Source organism: Ceratocystis lukuohia (assembly GCF_044167205.1).
Source record: "Ceratocystis lukuohia strain C4212 chromosome Unknown Supercontig4_pilon, whole genome shotgun sequence".
In the NCBI taxonomy this organism is placed as follows: Eukaryota; Fungi; Ascomycota; class Sordariomycetes; order Microascales; family Ceratocystidaceae; genus Ceratocystis; species Ceratocystis lukuohia.
In genome coordinates this window covers 3,128,567-3,147,171 of record NW_027263523.1, presented here as the reverse complement: position 1 = coordinate 3,147,171, position 18,605 = coordinate 3,128,567, and the positions used below count along the sequence as shown (strand labels likewise).

Below are 18,605 nucleotides of genomic sequence, written 5' to 3'. Positions count from 1 at the left end.
AGCCTCGCTGCTCTCTTTCCACAGCGAGTGACCCCATAATGCCGTCTCACATGCGGCGGTCGGCATCTGATGGTGTACATCTTCGAGTGAGTTTGCCGCTTGCCCTTACGGTTGTCAACTTGCTGACCCTTCTACTAACCAATCGTTGATCTAGGGTCGCCCGTGGCAACGCAGCCGTAGTACTCCGATTCCACAACACGGGGCTTCTGCCTCTTCGGTGACGATCTCTGACGTCACACGTAGCAAGCTCGAACAGCTCAGTTATGCACCACAGAAAGGCGACTCTTCCACACGTGATCTAGTAAACGTTTCTACTCCTCCTTCCAAAAACTGCCAGGCTGGAGCGGATCCTGATGCCGATTCCAACAGCGGTTCACAAGAACCTACATTGCCAGAAAATCATAGCCATGAAACCCCAGCTAAATGGAATAACCAGCGCCGCCATTTGATCGATATTGAGGAGGAACCGTCACCCAATGACCGGCTATCGTGGAATACGGATCTCGCTTTCATAGAGCGTAGTGTAACTAAAGACACGCCTATGCGTAACCGCAAGCGTGCAGCCAGCTCTTCACCCACGCAGTCGCCATACATTAACAAGCGCGACGGTGAGTCATCGACCTTTCGCCGTCTCGCTGCAGCATCCAAGACCCGTGCCGATCCAACTCTTGAGCTCTGGGATAGCTATGCATTGCACACTGAGGAGGAAACTATCGGTGGCTGCACTATTTCTGAGCCTATGGCACAGCTGCTTGCTTCGTCATCGCCGCAGCCAAATAGGGGCATTGCTAGCTTGACTCGCTCACGTGGATCGTCCGCGTCACCCGGCCCGAATCTTGGTGTTGTTGGCAGCCGGCTCACGCCTGGAGAACATAGTCTACGAAGATCGGTTGCTATGGCTACAGGGAGTAAGCGGAGGCGTGTAGCGGAGAAGAACGCACGCGCAAGCCTGCTCAAAAAGGATGACAGCCGTGATGATACAGACTGCGATTCGTTGGTCGACGTCTTTTTGAGTAACGCATGTAACCCTGCTATGCTTAAAGGTCCCACAGAGGTGGCGGTTTCTATAGCTCCAGTGAATCCGCTGTTGAAACAGAGCCGCGATGTGCTTAGTCGTAGTATGAGTGAGAGCGCAGCAACTAGCCTCTTGAAGACAGCGACAGCAGCAACAGAGCCGGCATTAGAGTTGAGGGCTGCTAAGCCTCCGAGATTGTTGGCTACTGTCTCGATGCCTGCAGTGCCACTACCGGTCGAGTTTGATGATCTTGAAGCAGATATGTTTGACGACGACTTGGACGACGAGACGTTGCTAAGCCTAACAGAAGACACAGGGACAGTTGTGGGGGTGTCGGTGTCTGATCCAACACCACAGCCACAGCCAGTCCAGAAACAAACACCACAAACCGCAGCCTCAGAACAACCAGAAGACTTGAGCGATGAATATGGGGCTGACGATTTCGACGACGCTGAGCTCAATATGCTGTATGAGAGCACACAAGCACCAGCTCCAGAACCAGCCCCTGCACTAAATGGCCAGCCGCAGGCAGACACCTTGGTCAAAAAAAATGATGATTATGATGACGATGACAATGACTTTGATGGTCTTGACGATCTTTCTGGGATTGATCTTGATGCAGAATTTGCGACTGCTTCACAAGCAGCTCCGTCTTATCAGTCCACTTTTGTACGTACCAACAACTATCACAACTACAGCGGCAGCCACGGCGGCAATAACAACAACAGCCGATCATAGCCCGCTTTCTGATTCTTCTTGGCATTTTTTTGGGGAACAAACGATCTATGTTGTCGTTGTCGTGGTAGTCCTGCTTTCTGTTGTCTATCAGTCCAACCATTCTTTGTGTGCAGTACGTTAATGATGACTCTATGGGCTTCTCCTGTCTTTGCGACTTTTTAAACAGACGCCCTCTAAAGTTAAAACAAAACCACGCGTTGTGCGCAGAATGAAGATTGTGGGTGTTGAAGAGGGTGAGCATGAGATGCAAATGCAAAAAGTATGTCTGCCTGGCCCTAAGCGGGCTCCCCTCGCTATGCTCCATGTTACTGACCGGCTTATTTCTTTAGATTGTTACTCTCCAGCCAGAAAACTCTAACCCCACTGTTACTGTTTTTCTCCGTGACCTCTGGGCCGAACCTGATCTCGAGCCCGGGCCTTGGGCCTATGTCACTGGACCTTTCTCAGCTGATGGCGTTTGCATCGTTGACATGGACCAGAATTACTTTATTCTTGAACCCGATCATCTTGTATCCATCACTACACTGGCTGATGCATTTAACTGTGTGCGCAAGGCTGTCTTACAGGACCGCGTACGGGCTACTGGCGCCCCGAGCAAGCCGCTCGTCTACGGTACTATTCTACACGAAATCTTTCAGGCGGCACTGTTCAAAATGGACTTTTCACCAGCCTTCCTTGGAAAAGTTATCGCCGAAACGCTGGAGGAGCATATGGAAGATCTATTTTCGATTAAGCTCGATCCACGGGCAGCGTGTGAAGAAATCCAGGGGAAAATGGCAGCAATGCGGGCATGGGCTGAGAGGTTTATATCACCAGTACCAAAGGCTTCTGCGAAAGTCCCTGGTATGCATGGGCAAAACCCGGCAACCATGTGCATCTCTAAACTGCTAGACGTTGAAGAACACGTGTGGTCGCCCATGTATGGGCTTAAAGGCAACATTGATGCCACCGTCCAAGTTACCATTGATGACAAGAATGGCACACGGACTCTCACAGTCCCGTTTGAGGTCAAAACAGGCAAAAATGAAAGCATTAGTCACCGCGCCCAAACCACAATGTATACGATGTTGCTAAGTGATCGCTATGACATTGAAATCCTAACCGGCATCTTATATTACACTGAGACCGGTAATACGAAGATAATCCCGGCTATCCGAAACGAGCTAGTCCATATGATTATGAAGCGCAATGAGCTGTCTGAGTCCCTACGTAGACGGACACTGCCGCCCATGGCGACCAGTAAAAACACATGCCGCGGCTGCTTTGCTAAGACAGAATGCTCTATTTTTCATCGGTTGTCAGAGGGCGGCACGGCCGAGACGAGCAATTTCCCGGACGAATTCAACAAAATTGCTGGCAAGCTGACTGCGACGCATCAGGAGTTTTTTCGCAAGTGGGATGAGCTATTGACATACGAGGAAAAGCATGGTGAGCATGCTAAACGCGAGATATGGGCCATGACAAGTATAGAGCGACAGGCAGTTAACCGCGGGGTTTCCGACTGCGTCATTGAAGACATGCACGAGTCGTCGGAGAGGTCGTTTGCTAAGTTTAGCTACACATTTGTGCGACATAACCCGCGGTCAGGCCCGGCTTTCACTGAGTCGGCCTTCAATATCTACGACCCCGTGGTGATATCTGATGAAGAGGGTCACTTTGCCCTGGCTATTGGCTTTGTCGAGGATATCCGCAAGGATGCCATCCGACTCAAGGTGGACAGGCGCTTGCATAACCAGCGTATCCGGCAGGCTGGGTTTGATGCAGTGAATAACCAAGTGTTTGCGGGAATCAACGAGGTGATTCCGGAGGGGGTCCGGATGCATGATTTAAGGCAGGACCGAGAGCATATTCAGTCACAGTCTCAGCGCCATCACCCTGTCCGCTACCGTCTTGACAAAGATGAGTTTGGCAACGGAATGGCACGCGTTCGCCACAATCTTGTAGCTATCATGGACGACTTGCTTTATGGATCCATCAAAATTCGCGAGCTTATTGTCGATCTCAAGCCACCAACATTTAGAGCCGAGCCTACACAGTATCATGTGGCCAACATGGACACACTCAATATCGACCAACGTGCTGCTATTGAAAAGGTCATGAGTGCCCAAGATTATGCTCTTGTGCTCGGTATGCCTGGCACCGGCAAGACCACCACCATTGCCCACATAATCCGTGCGCTTGTAGCCCAGAAAAAGACGGTGCTTTTAACGTCTTACACGCACTCTGCAGTCGATAACATTCTCATGAAGCTCAAAGATGACAACATTCCTGTGTTCCGGATTGGCAGCAAGAGCAAGGTGCACAGCCGGGTAGCCGAATTTGCCAATCTAGATTGCGACAAACAGTCAGACTTTGCTGCCATTGAGCGCGTCTGGCTGCACTCGCCGATTGTAGCCACAACATGTCTTGGAATTGGCCATGCTGTGTTTGCTGAGCGCATCTTTGACTATTGCATTGTCGACGAGGCCTCGCAGATTACATTGCCTGTATGTCTCGGCCCCATCCGGATGGCTCGCGTCTTTGTTCTGGTTGGTGATCATTACCAGCTTCCGCCTGTTGTACAGAACGAGCAAGCACGTGCTGGAGGGCTTGACGTGAGCTTGTTTAAACTGCTATCTGATAACCACCCGGCATCAGTGGTAAATCTAGAACACCAGTATCGTATGTGTGAGGATATCATGACCTTGAGCAATGAGCTGATTTATAAAGGCCGACTCAAATGCGGTACGGAGGCCCTTAAGACGCTGAAACTCCAGATTGATGGCATGGAGGCATTGGAAGAGCACCACTACAACCATTCATCACCCACAACTGCTTCAGACACAACCTCAGCCCATCTTACTGCATGTCCTGGGTTGTCGGATCCTACTTGTTGGCTACGCCATGTAGTCGATCCAGAAAACCGCGCTATTTTCCTTAACACCGACGCACTCGGGCCCGACAGTTGTGAATCAAGGTCGGGCAATCGCATTATCAACGAGGGTGAAGTTCGTATAGTTGTGCAAATCGTTGAGGCGCTGTTATCAGTTGGCGTCCGTGAAGATGACATTGGAGTGATGACACATTACCGCTCGCAGTTATCTTTGCTTGGCAAGGGCCTAGGCCACCGCACGGGTATCGAAATGTATACGGCCGATCGCTTCCAAGGCCGAGACAAGGAAGTAGTCGTGCTCTCGCTTGTTCGCAGCAATGATCAGCACAACATTGGCGACCTTTTGCGCGACTGGCGCCGGATCAATGTGGCCATCACACGTTCCAAGACTAAGTTGGTCGTAATTGGTAGCAAGGCTACGATCATTGGCGCCGGCGCCGATGAAATGGTGCACCAATTCGTTCGACTCATGGACGCACGTGGTTGGACATACGATTTGCCTCCAGCTGCATTAACCGATCATGCCTTCACTGCAGCAGCTACCCAATTTGACGCCTCCATGTTTTCGCCACGTCGGACATCACCCTCACAGCGCAAAACAGTTCTCGTTTGCAAGCAGCAAAAGAATCAGAACCTACTCAAGGCTTTACAGGCTGATCGACCATCACGCGACCCAAGGAACCACTCAGTATTGGAGTTTTTCGGCAAGGAGAATAGCCCAGTCACCAATGGGAATGTGTCGGCCCAGTCCACGCCTGTATCTGGGGCCGAAATAGGCCCTAAGAAGATTGTGGGTTTAAATGGGAAGGCCCGCATGAAGAGCTGCCCGGTCACTCGGGATATTCTCAACGAGTTTTCTAACGGGGCATTTTCAAACCTTTAAGAGCCTACCTAGGTTGCTGCAGGGATTATGCAGCGTATAAGCGGTTCGAGTAGGCCTAAGCTGTGGAAATAAGGATGGATCAGGATTGGTATCTGAATAGTCAAGCAACAAATGCGATATAACAGATAATAAGCTATAAAGCGTAATAATCCATCAAGCCGATGAACCCTAACTAGAGACTTATAAACCCTAGTTCATTTTGACAAGAGTCTGCTATTCAGCCGTAAATTAACCGACCGAACAATCTGCGGAGCGGAGGCATTTTGCTTCCTTCCCTTTAGTTTTCGCTCACTCTTGAATAGCGATAAAGCCAATTGCAACCAGTTCCGTAAGGCTTAGGTTTTTTTGTTTTATTTTAATCTATTCTCCTTCATTTTCTCATCGCGGTTTTTCATCTCCGTGTCCCTCGAATTCGCCCAAGGCCTTTTTTCGCCCATTACTTTCCGATATTGGTCTCACCTTCCGATCGAAGCAACGCCTCCCTTCGAGTTTTTCCTTAATACCAGTACAACATAGAACAAAGAAGTTACCGTTCAAAACAACAATCTCCCTCATTAAATATCTTGATATTTCGTCATGTCATCCAGCCTTCCCCGTTTCCGCACCGCCCTTCGTTGTCTCCGGCCGACCGGTGGACCTGCTGTCGGCCTTAGCCGGACCGCATCTTCCCCTGTGGCTGTCCGTGGTTTTGCTACCTCGGCTGCCCGGCTGGGCGGCGGCGGCAACGGCAACAACTTTGACCCGCCGACTGGATGGCTGTGGGGTGTGAAGCCGGGCGAGAAGGCTGAGAAGGAGGGCTGGGAAGGCCCGGTATACTACGTGTTTTTGCCGTCGTTTGTGGTGCTTGCTATTGCGTTGGCGTTCAAGCCGGATACTTCGTGAGTTTTCTTTGGTTGAGATGGGACAATGAGATACAAAGAGACTGTTGCTAACTTTTGTTTTTTTGCTATCCTCTAGACTCGATACGTGGGCCCTTGAAGAAGCCCGGAGGAGATTAGAGAAGGAGGGTATCCTACCTGACCCTTTCCCTGAGAAGAAGAACTAGATGCGACGGGCGGCCGGATGACCGGATGACTGGAAGCCGAGAGTTGGAGTAGCTGGTCTCTTTACGTTGGAGGAATCAGCGGACTTTTTGTCTTGGTCGCTGTGGCTCCTGGGCTCATTGTATATTGCCGTTCTATGGATTACTCTGTACTTGTCCTTGAGCTGCCCCATAGCCTTTCCGCCTAGGCTCGCTTAGCTTAGACTAGAGTGCTTTGTTTTCCCTTTGTCTTGTTCATTTTTTCCCCCATCATTTTTTTGTTTTCTTTTTCACACCAACATCAACAACCAGCCAACAAAACAGTTTACGCCTCATATCCATGGACCGCCGCCGCCAATCTCTGTGCTGCTCGGCCGCATAGCTCTTCAGCTGTCTAGCTGCCTAGCTGCCTAGCACAGACCACCATCAAGAATGGACGGTCTAGGCAGAGATGGGAGATGAGAGAGTCCGCTCCAGCCGGATAAGACAGACAGATAGAACGAGAGGAGAGGGGAGAAGAAGGGGGAGGGAACGGAAGACTAGGACTCGGCAGAAGTGGATATGGAGAAGACCCCTTGTCCTCTCTTTCCCCTTTCCCCTAAAGTTATGATGTGTTTATACTCGTTATTTTCTTTATTGTCATTTTGCCTCATCTTCTCACTGTGTTATGCCCGTCGTATCAACAAACGTGGTTTTTCCCAATTCTCTTGATTTTCTTTGCGGGTTGCTCTAAATCATGCTTTCCGTTGCCTTGCTGCTGGCTGTTGTGTCAAGATTCAATACTCTACATGGAAGGGAAAAGAAAAAAAAAACTCTTCTGCTTATTGCCTTAGGTTGTTTTCCAGTTATTTGGCCACGTATGACCACTTGTGGTTCTCCTCGCCTGTCTGGATACCCTCGATCCAGTCCTTCATGCGGCGGGCAATCGGGCCCGACTCCTCCTCGGCCTTGAGTCCGCACTGGATCATCTGGCCCTTCCATGAAATGTTGCGCACGGGACTGACAATCGCCGCCGTGCCGCTGCCGAAGGCCTCGAGCAACCGGCCTTCCTTGTCAGCTTCGTAAAGCTCCTTAATAGAGAACTTGCGCTCGACAACCTTCCAGCCCTCAGGCACCAGCCGCTCGCGGGCTAGTGTCAGAACAGAGTCACGTGTCACGCCCTCAAGAATGGTGCCGTCCAGAGGGGCAGTTAGAAGCTCATTGACACCCGTCTGCTTGTTTTTGATGGCAGCGAAGAAATTCATAGTGCCGACCTCAGTCACGTACTCCTCGTCGCCAAACAGCCACAGGTTCTGCTGGAAGCCGCGGCTAGCAGCCTGTATTTGTGGGACAATGCATGGTGCGTAGTTGGCGCCTAGCTTCTTGTCACCTACACCACCAGGCCATGCGCGCACTGCGTAGTCGGTGGCCTCAAGAGAGACAGCCTTGAAGCCTGTGGGGTAGTATGGGCCCACAGGCGAGGCAATCACAAACATCATGGCCGAGCCGGGCGCACCAACACCTAATGTCTTTTGCGTGCCAATCATGGTCGGCCGGAGGTACAATGAATAGCCCTTTTGCTCAGGGATGAAGCGCGACTCAACCTCAACAAACTTGGAAATCAGCTCGATACCTGTCTGGGGGTCGAATGTCGGAAGGGCGATGCGTGCCGTTGATTTGTTGAAGCGCTCCATATTCTTGTCGGGCCGGAACAGACGCACAGTTCCTTCGGCATCCTTGTAGGCCTTCATACCCTCGAAGCACTCAAAGGCGTAGTGAAAGACGCAGGTGGCTGGGTCGAGCGAGAGGTTCTGGTACGGCTGGATCTTGGGCGTGCCCCAGCCGGCCTCCTTGGTCCATTCGACGACAAGCATGTGATCTGTGGGCAGGGGGAGGAGGTGAGGGAAGAGAGAGGCATGTTAGGAATAGTGGTCTTCTGAACCGAGCGTGGCGGCGGCTACACACCAGTAAAGGTCCGGCCAAAGACAAGGTCCTTGGGGTCCTTGAGCGCTGACGGCTTGGTCGTCTTTTCAATTGTTAGCTTAGACGCGTCCAGCGGAGCGCCGGCCTGTGCTGAGCTGTACATGCGCTTCCATTGCCACTGGCTAACGAGGGCCGGAGCGAGCCGGGATCCAGATAGTCTGCTGGAGGGAGCGGCGGTGGTTGAGACCGCACGAGATAACGACGCAAGGCTAGAGACAGTGCGCCGCATTTTATTGTGTATATATGGCGAAAGGGAGGAAGTTCCGGTGGTAGTGAGACAGCAATGGGACAAGACAAGAACAAGAAAGAACGAAGCTTGCGGGCCAATTAGTAGGAAGAAACAAAGTGACGAGAAAAAAAAAGATAAAGGCTCTAGTGACTAATGGAGAGGAACAAGACTCTTCCTACGCCCAGACCAGAGCACAAGGCTAGAAAGTAAAAGTGGAGTAAACACACCTTTCTTGCCAATATGAAGATTATAATGCAACAAAAGAAAAAAAAAGGCCGCAGAAAATCAGCTGACGATGATATGATATGATTTCTCTATGTATAATGCAGCAATAGCAGGCAAAAGCTTGCGAAGAAATGATGGATTATGTCTTGAGATCATGTCAGACATATTGAATATAGGGTACGAAGAGAAAAAGAGAGAGCAGAGTCACCGATGTCGGCTGGCTGAGTCAGCGGTATTTGGTGTAGATAAAAACATCAAAAAGATACAACGTTGTGTGTTTGCGTAATCTGGGAATCGAACCCAGGGCTAATCGAAATCATTGCTTTGGATGGCAACGATTAATGTTACCACTACACCAATTACGCTGTTACACTAAAATCAGCCTTTATGATGCTATAAGATCTATTACCTTCCGAAAAAGTGGGCCCGGAGCCAGTCCGGCGTCGTTTGATCTCTGATTCCCGTAGACGTTAAATATAGTCAAGTTCAAAGTGGACCAGGAAGTGGTAGTGGTAGACGACATTATCTGCGTTGCTTCCGCTCAGAGTGTCGTCACCCTTGCAGAGGGTCAATTCCGTCCGGTAACCAGTCCAGCGTTATTTCATCTTAGTGATTGTAGAAGACAATTAATATTTTCAAGTCATATCAAAATCCATTCAGAACATGTCATCTTGTCTTATTGCTATGGAAAACCAGTCAGTAGACACTAAATAAACAAACAGAAAAAGAGACAAACAGACAAACAGACAAACAAACAGACAGACAAACAGAAAAACAAACAAACAAACAAAAAAGTGGTCCTACCTGTTTGGAATCATGTTACTGACCCCCGCAGCCTATTCACCACAACACCTAACGGACAAGACAAAGAGGCCTCTAAAATCCATGGCAGATGCTGTTTCTTCTCTGCCAATGTATTGCTGTTATCGGTGTCCACAGAAGAATCAGTTAGGAAGCCAGCACCAGTAAATTCTAAAGGGAGAATCGTCGCTTTGTGTGCCCTATTACAGAAAATCCAGCTTTTTATCACCCGGATGTAAGACGACGTTGCACAGATTTCAAGGCCCTCGCTGAATCCAGGCATCCCTCATCCAACTACAGCCTTCTACTTTCAGGATCTGCGTTGTCTAATACCGAAATGAGGGATAGTTATCGATATTATGCTGTGTGCCCCTGATCATTTAGCCCTAGAAACTGCATCCTCCAATCCGTCATAGAATATTGGCTGGATAGAGCACCCATACAGGACAGGTTGATGATGTTCGCTAGTACCTTTTATGGCGACTAGTTTGCAGAGTCCTATATCCTGATGTTTGTATTGTCGGTATTGATAGTCAAACCAGTGACTCACCAATAATGATGAAACAAGTAATTGCAAACGGCAGAATGACTCTTAAACGACGGTGAGTAATATTTTTCTGCTGGTTGCCCCCCTTATAAATTGCTGTCCCCCCCCCCCACCAAATTGAAGTCCATCGTGTCTTCTCCCACATTTTTCTTAACACCCAAACTTTTCTTCTATTTCTTTAGCATCTTACTTGCTGCTTCATAATGCCACCTCATTGATTGCTTAACCACGAATTTCTCTCTACATCCTCCTTTTCCCCTTGGCGGCCCAAGTTTTATTGGAGCTTGGTTTACTACACCCTACAATGGCATCATCAAGCACAAAACAATCCCGAGGAGACTGCTAGACGATCCAAAGAAGCTACGGAAATCATCCAACCAAAAACCTTAGATGAGCACCTGAAGGCGTGCAACTCTCTTGTCTCATCTAAATTTTGCGTACAGAAGAATAAAAATTCCGGGACCCTCGAGGACTCCACGACCATCAGTGTCGAAGAACCCTCGATGACAACCTTCACGCCAATTTTGATGGCGGACGAGGGGTCATTTTTGAGAATTGCTCCCGTGTTCTTGACAGGATTTTTGATGAGGAACAAAGTAGCTCTCAAGACTCTTCTACCACAAGGCCTAAAACTCCCGGAGATCAAATTACCCTTTGGCCAGCCGATTATTACAGGGCAATTAACCCCGATCGGTTTTGTGCACATACGCCGACTGCCTCAATCACCCGGGTCTATGATTATATGATCCGCGCTGGACTGGACTATGGCTTCGTTTCCAACGACGAAGCCTCAACTGTCCATATTCCCCGCGGTTCGCCACGTCATTTTCGCAAAAGAAAACGCCTGCGTGATGATGATGATGATGAAAATAGTCTGTCTCCTAAGTTGAACCAAAGTTCATCCAATGGCGATAGCAGTGGTGGCAAATACAAAGATGACAGCAGCTCGGGCCAACAAGAATTCATTTCGCAGCGATATGGATCTGGGACCTGTGGTTTTATAGATCCTGCGCTGGCCTTTTTGCCGCCACCCTGCTGGGATATGGTTATAGGTTTATAGGCAAAGGTGCTTCTAAGTCTAACTGATGGTCCCTTGAGAATGAGGTCTATGCGTATCAGTGTTTTGAGGTAATCCAGAGGATCTCTGTCCCCGTGTATCTCGGCTAAATCTGCGAAATGGACCGAGACTTTCCTCACCACTCAGGACACACTTGGGTGTATGAGGTTCCTATCGTGAGCTGGAGACAGACTTAGTGTAGCAAGCAAGAAATATCGGACCCCCAGAGCCTGAGGCATTGCATCGTTTCGTTCTATTGATGAACAGGACATGACGTGGAGGAGCTTAAACCTGGAAAAAGCGTGGTACGACCCCGAAACGGACCACGTCTTGGTGTTTGGATTTCCTCATTTTCAAGTCTATCGCCAGCCGCAGTGGTCGTTTGGACACGTGGAGTCATTTGGAAGACTGGACGAAGAAGGTGAAAAAGGCCCTCGAGAAGTTGCGTGGCATTGAGTGCTGCAAAGTCTTTTCCTTTAGGGACTTGACGTATGAGATGACGAAGATGCCCAAGCTGTTTTGGGAATCGGACAACTGAGCGTTTGTTTACTTTTATCTTTTCTAGTTTCGATTTAATAAACTTATGATGAAACTTTTGGCTCTGACTTTTTTTTAGATTTTGGACAAGACTTTGCTTTCCTAATGGCATCGTTTCCCGTTGTCGTAGCCCTGGCCACTACCACGATTGCTTTGTATTAATTTCTCATTTTGTTTTCTCTTCTTCCAACAAACCAATGAAAAGTACCAAAACAATGCGTCAGTCTTCGATTTACTAACCTGCTGCTGAAAACGCGTTTTACCACTGCAGTCATATAAGTCGCCTAACTCTGGTCTCGCCTACCATAAAGCCTGTCCGCTTCCGCCATGATAGAGGGCTCTTGATGTTCAAGTAGCTCAGGTCACATCGCAGAATGGGCGTTCTCTATTCCTCTTTTTTTCCTTGTCTTTTTACACCGACATCATTCTGTGGCTGCAGCTGGGCGAAACCGACAACATGAATCATGAGTTGGCCGAACCCTGGTAAGCATGCATGCATGTATTCAGCGTCACAACTGCAGCAGCATGATGCTATTAGGCTGGTAGCCTTGGGCAACAACTCACCCTTCCCCGCATCTGGCATCAATAAAGCTGCTCTCCTTTGATACACATCAAGAAAACTTCTCTTCGGCAACTTTATTGCCCAGATTTAACAACCGCCTACTATCATTACACATACTCTTGAGCTTCACCAAAGATGCCATCCTTGTTTCATAAAGCCAGGACCAAGGTCTACAGGCTTTTCAAAGCCTCCAATCAATACTCTGGCTCAGCTACCTCACTCATAACGTCCTCATCCGGGCCGGTACAGTCACTGCCAACAACAGGCACGCCTTCTCCGCCGCCAGCACCTGAGCCCAAACCAGCGCCGCTGGCTAGTATACAGGAGAATGTTTGGCGTCGGGCGTACGATGATTTGAGGAAGAAAGACCCTGAGTTAGTGAAGGCTTTCGAGAATATTGTCCATACTACACTCCACCTCAACGAGAAGGACGCCGAATCCTCTGAAACCGCCGAGAGTAAGGCGGTGGCAGCCCGGGAGGTCTCTTCGCGTGAAATGCAGCAGATTGTTCGGGATGCGATCAACCGGACAAAAACCGAAACTTCCCTCAAGCAGGAAATCAGCGATGGCTTGCAAGCAGTCCATGCGATCAGGGGACTCATGGATTCAGCTTTACGCACCGCCCCGGAAGCTGCTGCTGTGTGGGCCACTGTCTGCCTTGGAATAGAAGTATGTGATTCAAATACATTGGCAGAAGATCACACACGGTATACCGTTCTTGACTAACACTAGATAGATTTTGTCAAATCCCGTCACTGAGGCGCTCGAAAATCGCAAAGGCATACAATATGTTCTATGCAGGATGGAGTGGTATTGGAACTTGGCTGACTTGCTGCTTGACGAAAACAAAGGCGAGACAGCCACGACTTCAATGCGAGATGAGCTAGAGAAGGATATTGTGCGACTCTTTGAGAAGCTCCTCTTATATCAGATGAAGAGTATCTGCCTTTACCACCGCAGTCGGTCTGTCACTTTTGTCAGAGACTTGTTTCAAATCGACGACTGGGGAGGGCAGCTGAGTGGCATCAAAGAGGCTGAAGAAGCCGTGCGATACGATATCGAGCAGTACAACAACCAAGAGAGCCAGATCCAACTACAGAAACTTAACGACACAGCGGACTCCCTTCAGCAAGGCTTGCAAAGCATTACCACAGCAGTAAAAAACCAGACAGAACTCCTACACGACATCCATGCAGCCGCGCAAGACCAAGCAGAGCAGCAGGCAAAGAGACATGAAGAAGACAAAGACAAACAGTGCCTTTCAGAGCTGTATGTGACTGATCCTCGCATCGACAAGAAGGATATTGAGGAGAAAAAAGGCGGCTTGTTGAAAGCCTCTTACCAATGGATCCTTGAACATACGGACTTCCGGCGGTTTCAAACCGAAAACGACACCCCAATTCTCTGGATCAAGGGAGACCCTGGCAAAGGCAAGACTATGCTCCTTTGTGGCATTATCGACGAGCTGGAGTTGGACCCGTCAGCGTCACTCTCCTACTTTTTTTGCCAGGCTACGGGCGGCGATCGGCTAAGTTCGGCTACGTCTGTTCTACGAGGCCTGATCTATTATCTGGTGCGTCGCAATCCGCAGCTAGTGAAGCATGTGCGAATAAAATACGATTACATGGGGAAAAAGCTCTTTGACAATGAGGGTGCCTGGCATGACCTCTGCGAGATAATGACAGCTATCCTGAACGACCCAAGCCTAGAGAATGTGGTCTTGATCGTTGATGCCTTGGATGAGTGCAGCGTGGACCGGAAACGCCTACTTGACTTTATCGCCAGGCCTTCGCCTGCCAAGTGGATTGTATCAAGCCGCAATTGGATAGATATTGAAGAAGTTCTGGACCACGCAAGGCAAAAGATTCAGATAAACCTCGAAACGAACCGAGAATCTGTCTCGTTGGCAGTTGAATCTTATCTCCAGCTCAAGGTGGATCAGCTAGCGCAGGAAAGGAAATACAAAGAGGGCATGAAGGCCAAAATCCTGAGACATTTGAGGGCAAATGCTGATGGGACTTTCCTTTGGGTAGCCCTGGTTTGCCAAGAGCTCTCAAATGTGAGTATCCGAAAACGCCACACTCTGGATATAGTGAAGTCGCTTCCACCCGGGCTTGCTCCCTTATACAGCCGAATGCTAGAGCACATTTCCCAGTCGAAAGATGCACAGATTTGCGGGAAGATACTTTCTATTGCCGCTGTTACTTATCGGCCCATCACTTTGGAAGAGCTACGTGTCTTTGTTGAGGAGCTCGAGGACTTGGAACTCGAGGAGGTGAAGGAGATCATTGAGTCATGTGGCTCCTTCCTGACTGTCCATCGAGATCTTGTTTCTTTTGTGCACCAGTCAGCTAAGGAGTATCTGCTTAGCGAAGCCCCCGGAAAGATACTGCCTTATAGCATTGCACACCAACACCAGATGGTCTTTTTACGATCACTTGATCTTCTGTGTGGAGAGCTGAGCCGCGACATTTACGGTCTGCAGGCTCCAGGATACCTCATTGACCAGGTTTCGATCCCCGAACCCGATCCATTGGCTTCTCTTGGATACTCTTGCCTCTTCTGGGTCGACCATCTCCGCGACTCGACACCAGGTGTAATGGCCAGTGGAAACGATAGGATCCTGGACTTCTTTAAAGAATATTATCTTCAGTGGCTAGAAGCTCTCAGTCTTCTACGCAGCGTCTCTGTCGGAGTAAGAGCAATGAACAAACTGGAGATTTATCTGGTAAGTGGTTCTATATCAAGAGGAGAAGTTTTAACAAAACATGGTTTTTAACATTTTGCAGAAGAAAAAAGCGTCACAGGAACTTCAAGAAATTATAAAGGATGCTCGCCGATTCCTCCTATCTCATAGAGACATTGTTGAAGTTGCCCCACTGCAGGTGTATGTATCGGCTCTGATATTCAGTCCTACCAGCAGCCTCATAAGGCAATTTAGCCAGGAGGAGCTCAGTTGGATTGAGTTGAAACCAAGGATTGAGGCAGATTGGGATGCCTGCCTGCAGACTCTCGAGGGCCATGGCCGAGGGGTGACATCGGCGGTGCTCTCAAACGATGGACTACGACTAGCATCAGGGTCTCGTGATAACACAGTCAAGGTCTGGGACGCGACTTCTGGAGCATTCCTACAGACTCTTCAAGGTCATGATGACTGGGTCAGATCAGTGGCCTTCTCGGAAGATGGACGGTGGCTGGCGTCAGGATCGGATGACAAAACGGTCAAGATCTGGGATGCGGCTCGTGGCACGCTCTTACAGACCCTTGAGGGTCACGGCGATCCGGTTATATCGGCAACATTCTCGAAAGATGGGCGGCAGATTGTGTCAGGATCCTATGATAAGACAGTTAAAATCTGGGATGTGTCCTCTGCTGTATGCCTACAGACCTTTACGGGCCACGATGGCCGGGTTATGTCCGTGGCATTCTCAAGCAATGGGCAACAGGTGGCATCAGGGTCCCGTGACAAGACAGTCATGGTCTGGGACGCGACTTCTGGAGTATGCCTACAGACTCTTAAAGGTCATGACCGCTGGGTCAGATCAGTCGTATTCTCGGAAGATGGCCAGCGGCTAGCATCAGGATCGGATGACAAAACAATCAAGGTCTGGGATACCGCTTCTGGCACATGCTTGCAGACCCTGGAAGGCCATGGTGATTTGGTGTCATCGGTGGCGTTTTCGAATGATGAGCAGCAGCTGGCATCAGCGTCAAATGACAAGACAATCAAGATTTGGGATGCAACTTCTAGCACATGTCTGCAGACCCTTGAGGGTCACGACCTGGGAGTGACATCGGTGGTGTTTTCGGAAAATGGACAGCAACTGGTATCAGGGTCGGACGACGGGACGGTCAAGATCTGGGATGTGGCCTCCGACGTATACATGCGGACCTCCAAAGCTCATAACGACCGAGTAGCGTCAATGACATTCTCGGATGACAAGCAGCGGCTAGTATCGGGGTCTCGTGACAACACCATCAAAATCTGGGATGCAACCTCTGGTGCCTGCCTACAGACCCTTGAGGGCCACAATGACAGGGTGAGATCAGTCACGTTCTCGAGGGATGGACAGCGGTTGGCATCAGGGTCCCGTGACAGGACGGTCAAAATCTGGGATGCGACTTCTAGTGCATGCCTGCAAACCCTCAATGGCCATAGCGAGGTTGTGGCATCAGTGGCCTTCTCGACTGATGGACAACGTCTGGCATCAGGGTCCCGTGATAAGACAGTCAGGATCTGGGATGCAACTTCTGGCACATGTCAGCAGAAACTAGAGGGCCACGATGGCTGGGTATCATCAGTGATGTTCTCAAACGACGGAAAGCGGCTAGCGTCAGGATCTCATGATAACACGATCAAGATTTGGGATGCAACTTCCGGAGCATGCCTACAAACTTTTGAGGGTCACGACGATTGGGTGAGGTCAGTGGCCTTCTCGGAAGATGGGCAGCGGTTAGCATCGGGCTCTTATGGCAAGGTCAAGATCTGGGATGCGAGCTCCGGTGCTTGCCTACAGACTCTTTTAATAGGCGGCGCTATACGTCGCTGTTCATTTGACCCACTTGACGACTCTCTCCTGTCCACAAACATTGGCGTCCTAGACTTGGAAATGCCTGTATCAGCTGCAATCCCATCGACTGGCCAAGTTTCCTCGCTTACAGCCAACATCCGCGGCTACGGTGTTGATGGCCCCTGGATTGTGAAAGATGGGCAAAGGATTATTTTACTGCCACCAGGATATCATTACCATTCTATGGTATCTGATGTATCAGACACAAGGGTCGGGCTGGGTTTCAGGTCGGGGCGTGTCCTAGTCATAGGGTTCAGATCCGCTTAACGACCGGCTCACGTTAGTATCTGCGATCACCTAGCTGCTCTGAAGCTGCTCGTGGGGCTTGGCCAAGGAACCGAAATCCGCCACAAGTCCAGGTCTTGCGATGAGAGTCTGCTGCTGTGTGTCAGTGGGTAGCTAGAAAGGTTGCTGTGTATGCCGCTGTTGAAGAGGCTGGATTGGTGCGTCGGGAGCGATTGCGATCTGTTGAGGAGGTGATGTGGCTAAGCAGGAACGACAACAAGCTGAGCTAGTGGTGGTTGTTGTGCGGCGGTTTTTAGAAGACGTTTGCCTTGCTATTATCTTTCTTTCACTGTTTGATCAGTCGTTCCCTATTTATTTTTATGTTGCTGTTTTTTCCTTGTTTTTATTCTTAACCTCCGTTATTCTGTCTATTGGTATAATCATCATATAACGTACATGTATAGCGAGTGAAATGAAAATCCCCCTGCCTATACCTTATCTACTTGATCAATTGATTCTCAACCACCCAGCATGCCACACTCTAATCATAAGGCTAGCATGCCTCTCGTCTTCCAGGCCCTCCAAAATAACCCGGAATTAAAGCTCCAACGTGCCAGAGTGATCTATGTAGCCAACCTAACAATGCTATGGCGTCGACAGAAGGGCATCCAAGCCCGAGCCGATATTGTCCCTAAATCACGCAAGTTATCCGATCTAGAGGAAGAGATCGCTATTCACTTTATTCTTGACCTAGATTCGCGAGGATCTCTCTTACTAGAGGCCATGGTCAACGACCTTCAACAAGCGAATGAGATACTAAGCCAGCGCCGGAGGGCAAAAGGGCCCGGCTACAAAGAAGAGAGTTAATGGCAATATAGGGAGGAAGGAACCCAGGCAGTGACCACATGGATGTGGATGCGCAGGTAGTGGCTGAATCGTCGAAACGCGGTGGTCGGCGCGTTTAAAGGAAAGCCGTTGTGAAATGTGTGGCACGACCGGCCATGACAGGACAACGCGCCAAGCTTTGCTTATATGTCTTGGGAAGAGGATAGCGATTAAATTTAGTTGTTCAAATATTGTGTCATGCTTTTGTCTTCAGGTCTGGCTTCGAGGCTGAAATTTCTGACACGTATGCTTGCTTGCCACCCAGGCTTATCATGTACGCTATCTCATAGTCGAAGTACGCAGGGAGAACGGGACAATTAATACAAGCACTTCTACAACAATCAACCGCTAACGCCAAGTATTAATCTTCGTATGAGGTGCAATATTTTTATTAAAGTGGTGAATTCAATGAAGGAGAGTTCTACTATTCTTCCGCACATTATAAGTAGCCTTGATGTGAATCAAGAATCGGGAC

General features: G+C 49.4%; 4 protein-coding genes across 4 annotated transcripts; 3 read left to right on the top strand and 1 right to left on the bottom strand.

Annotated features, from left to right (window-relative positions):
- Window positions 1-38: 38 nt before the first annotated feature.
- On the top strand, window positions 39-5,508 carry HOO65_040725 (DNA replication ATP-dependent helicase/nuclease dna2; the record flags this gene model as incomplete). Its single annotated transcript, XM_071002465.1, has 4 exons — window positions 39-86; window positions 155-1,684; window positions 1,920-2,012; window positions 2,083-5,508. The coding sequence occupies 4 exons, from the start codon at window positions 39-41 to the stop codon at window positions 5,506-5,508; spliced, it is 5,097 nt and encodes a 1,698-aa protein (XP_070859568.1).
- A 576-nt stretch (window positions 5,509-6,084) lies between these two features.
- On the top strand, window positions 6,085-6,553 carry HOO65_040724 (NADH ubiquinone oxidoreductase 11.6kD subunit; the record flags this gene model as incomplete). The annotated part of the gene is made up of 2 exons (XM_071003053.1): window positions 6,085-6,386; window positions 6,466-6,553. The coding sequence occupies 2 exons, from the start codon at window positions 6,085-6,087 to the stop codon at window positions 6,551-6,553; spliced, it is 390 nt and encodes a 129-aa protein (XP_070859567.1).
- Window positions 6,554-7,374: 821 nt separating this feature from the next.
- Window positions 7,375-8,720, bottom strand: HOO65_040723 (Branched-chain-amino-acid aminotransferase, cytosolic; the record flags this gene model as incomplete). The annotated part of the gene is made up of 2 exons (XM_071002838.1): window positions 7,375-8,387; window positions 8,474-8,720. The coding sequence occupies 2 exons, from the start codon at window positions 8,718-8,720 to the stop codon at window positions 7,375-7,377; spliced, it is 1,260 nt and encodes a 419-aa protein (XP_070859566.1).
- Window positions 8,721-12,584: 3,864 nt separating this feature from the next.
- HOO65_040722 (Vegetative incompatibility protein HET-E-1) lies at window positions 12,585-17,535 on the top strand (the record flags this gene model as incomplete). The annotated part of the gene is made up of 4 exons (XM_071002476.1): window positions 12,585-13,118; window positions 13,186-15,177; window positions 15,239-17,206; window positions 17,413-17,535. The coding sequence occupies 4 exons, from the start codon at window positions 12,585-12,587 to the stop codon at window positions 17,533-17,535; spliced, it is 4,617 nt and encodes a 1,538-aa protein (XP_070859565.1).
- Window positions 17,536-18,605: the final 1,070 nt, after the last annotated feature.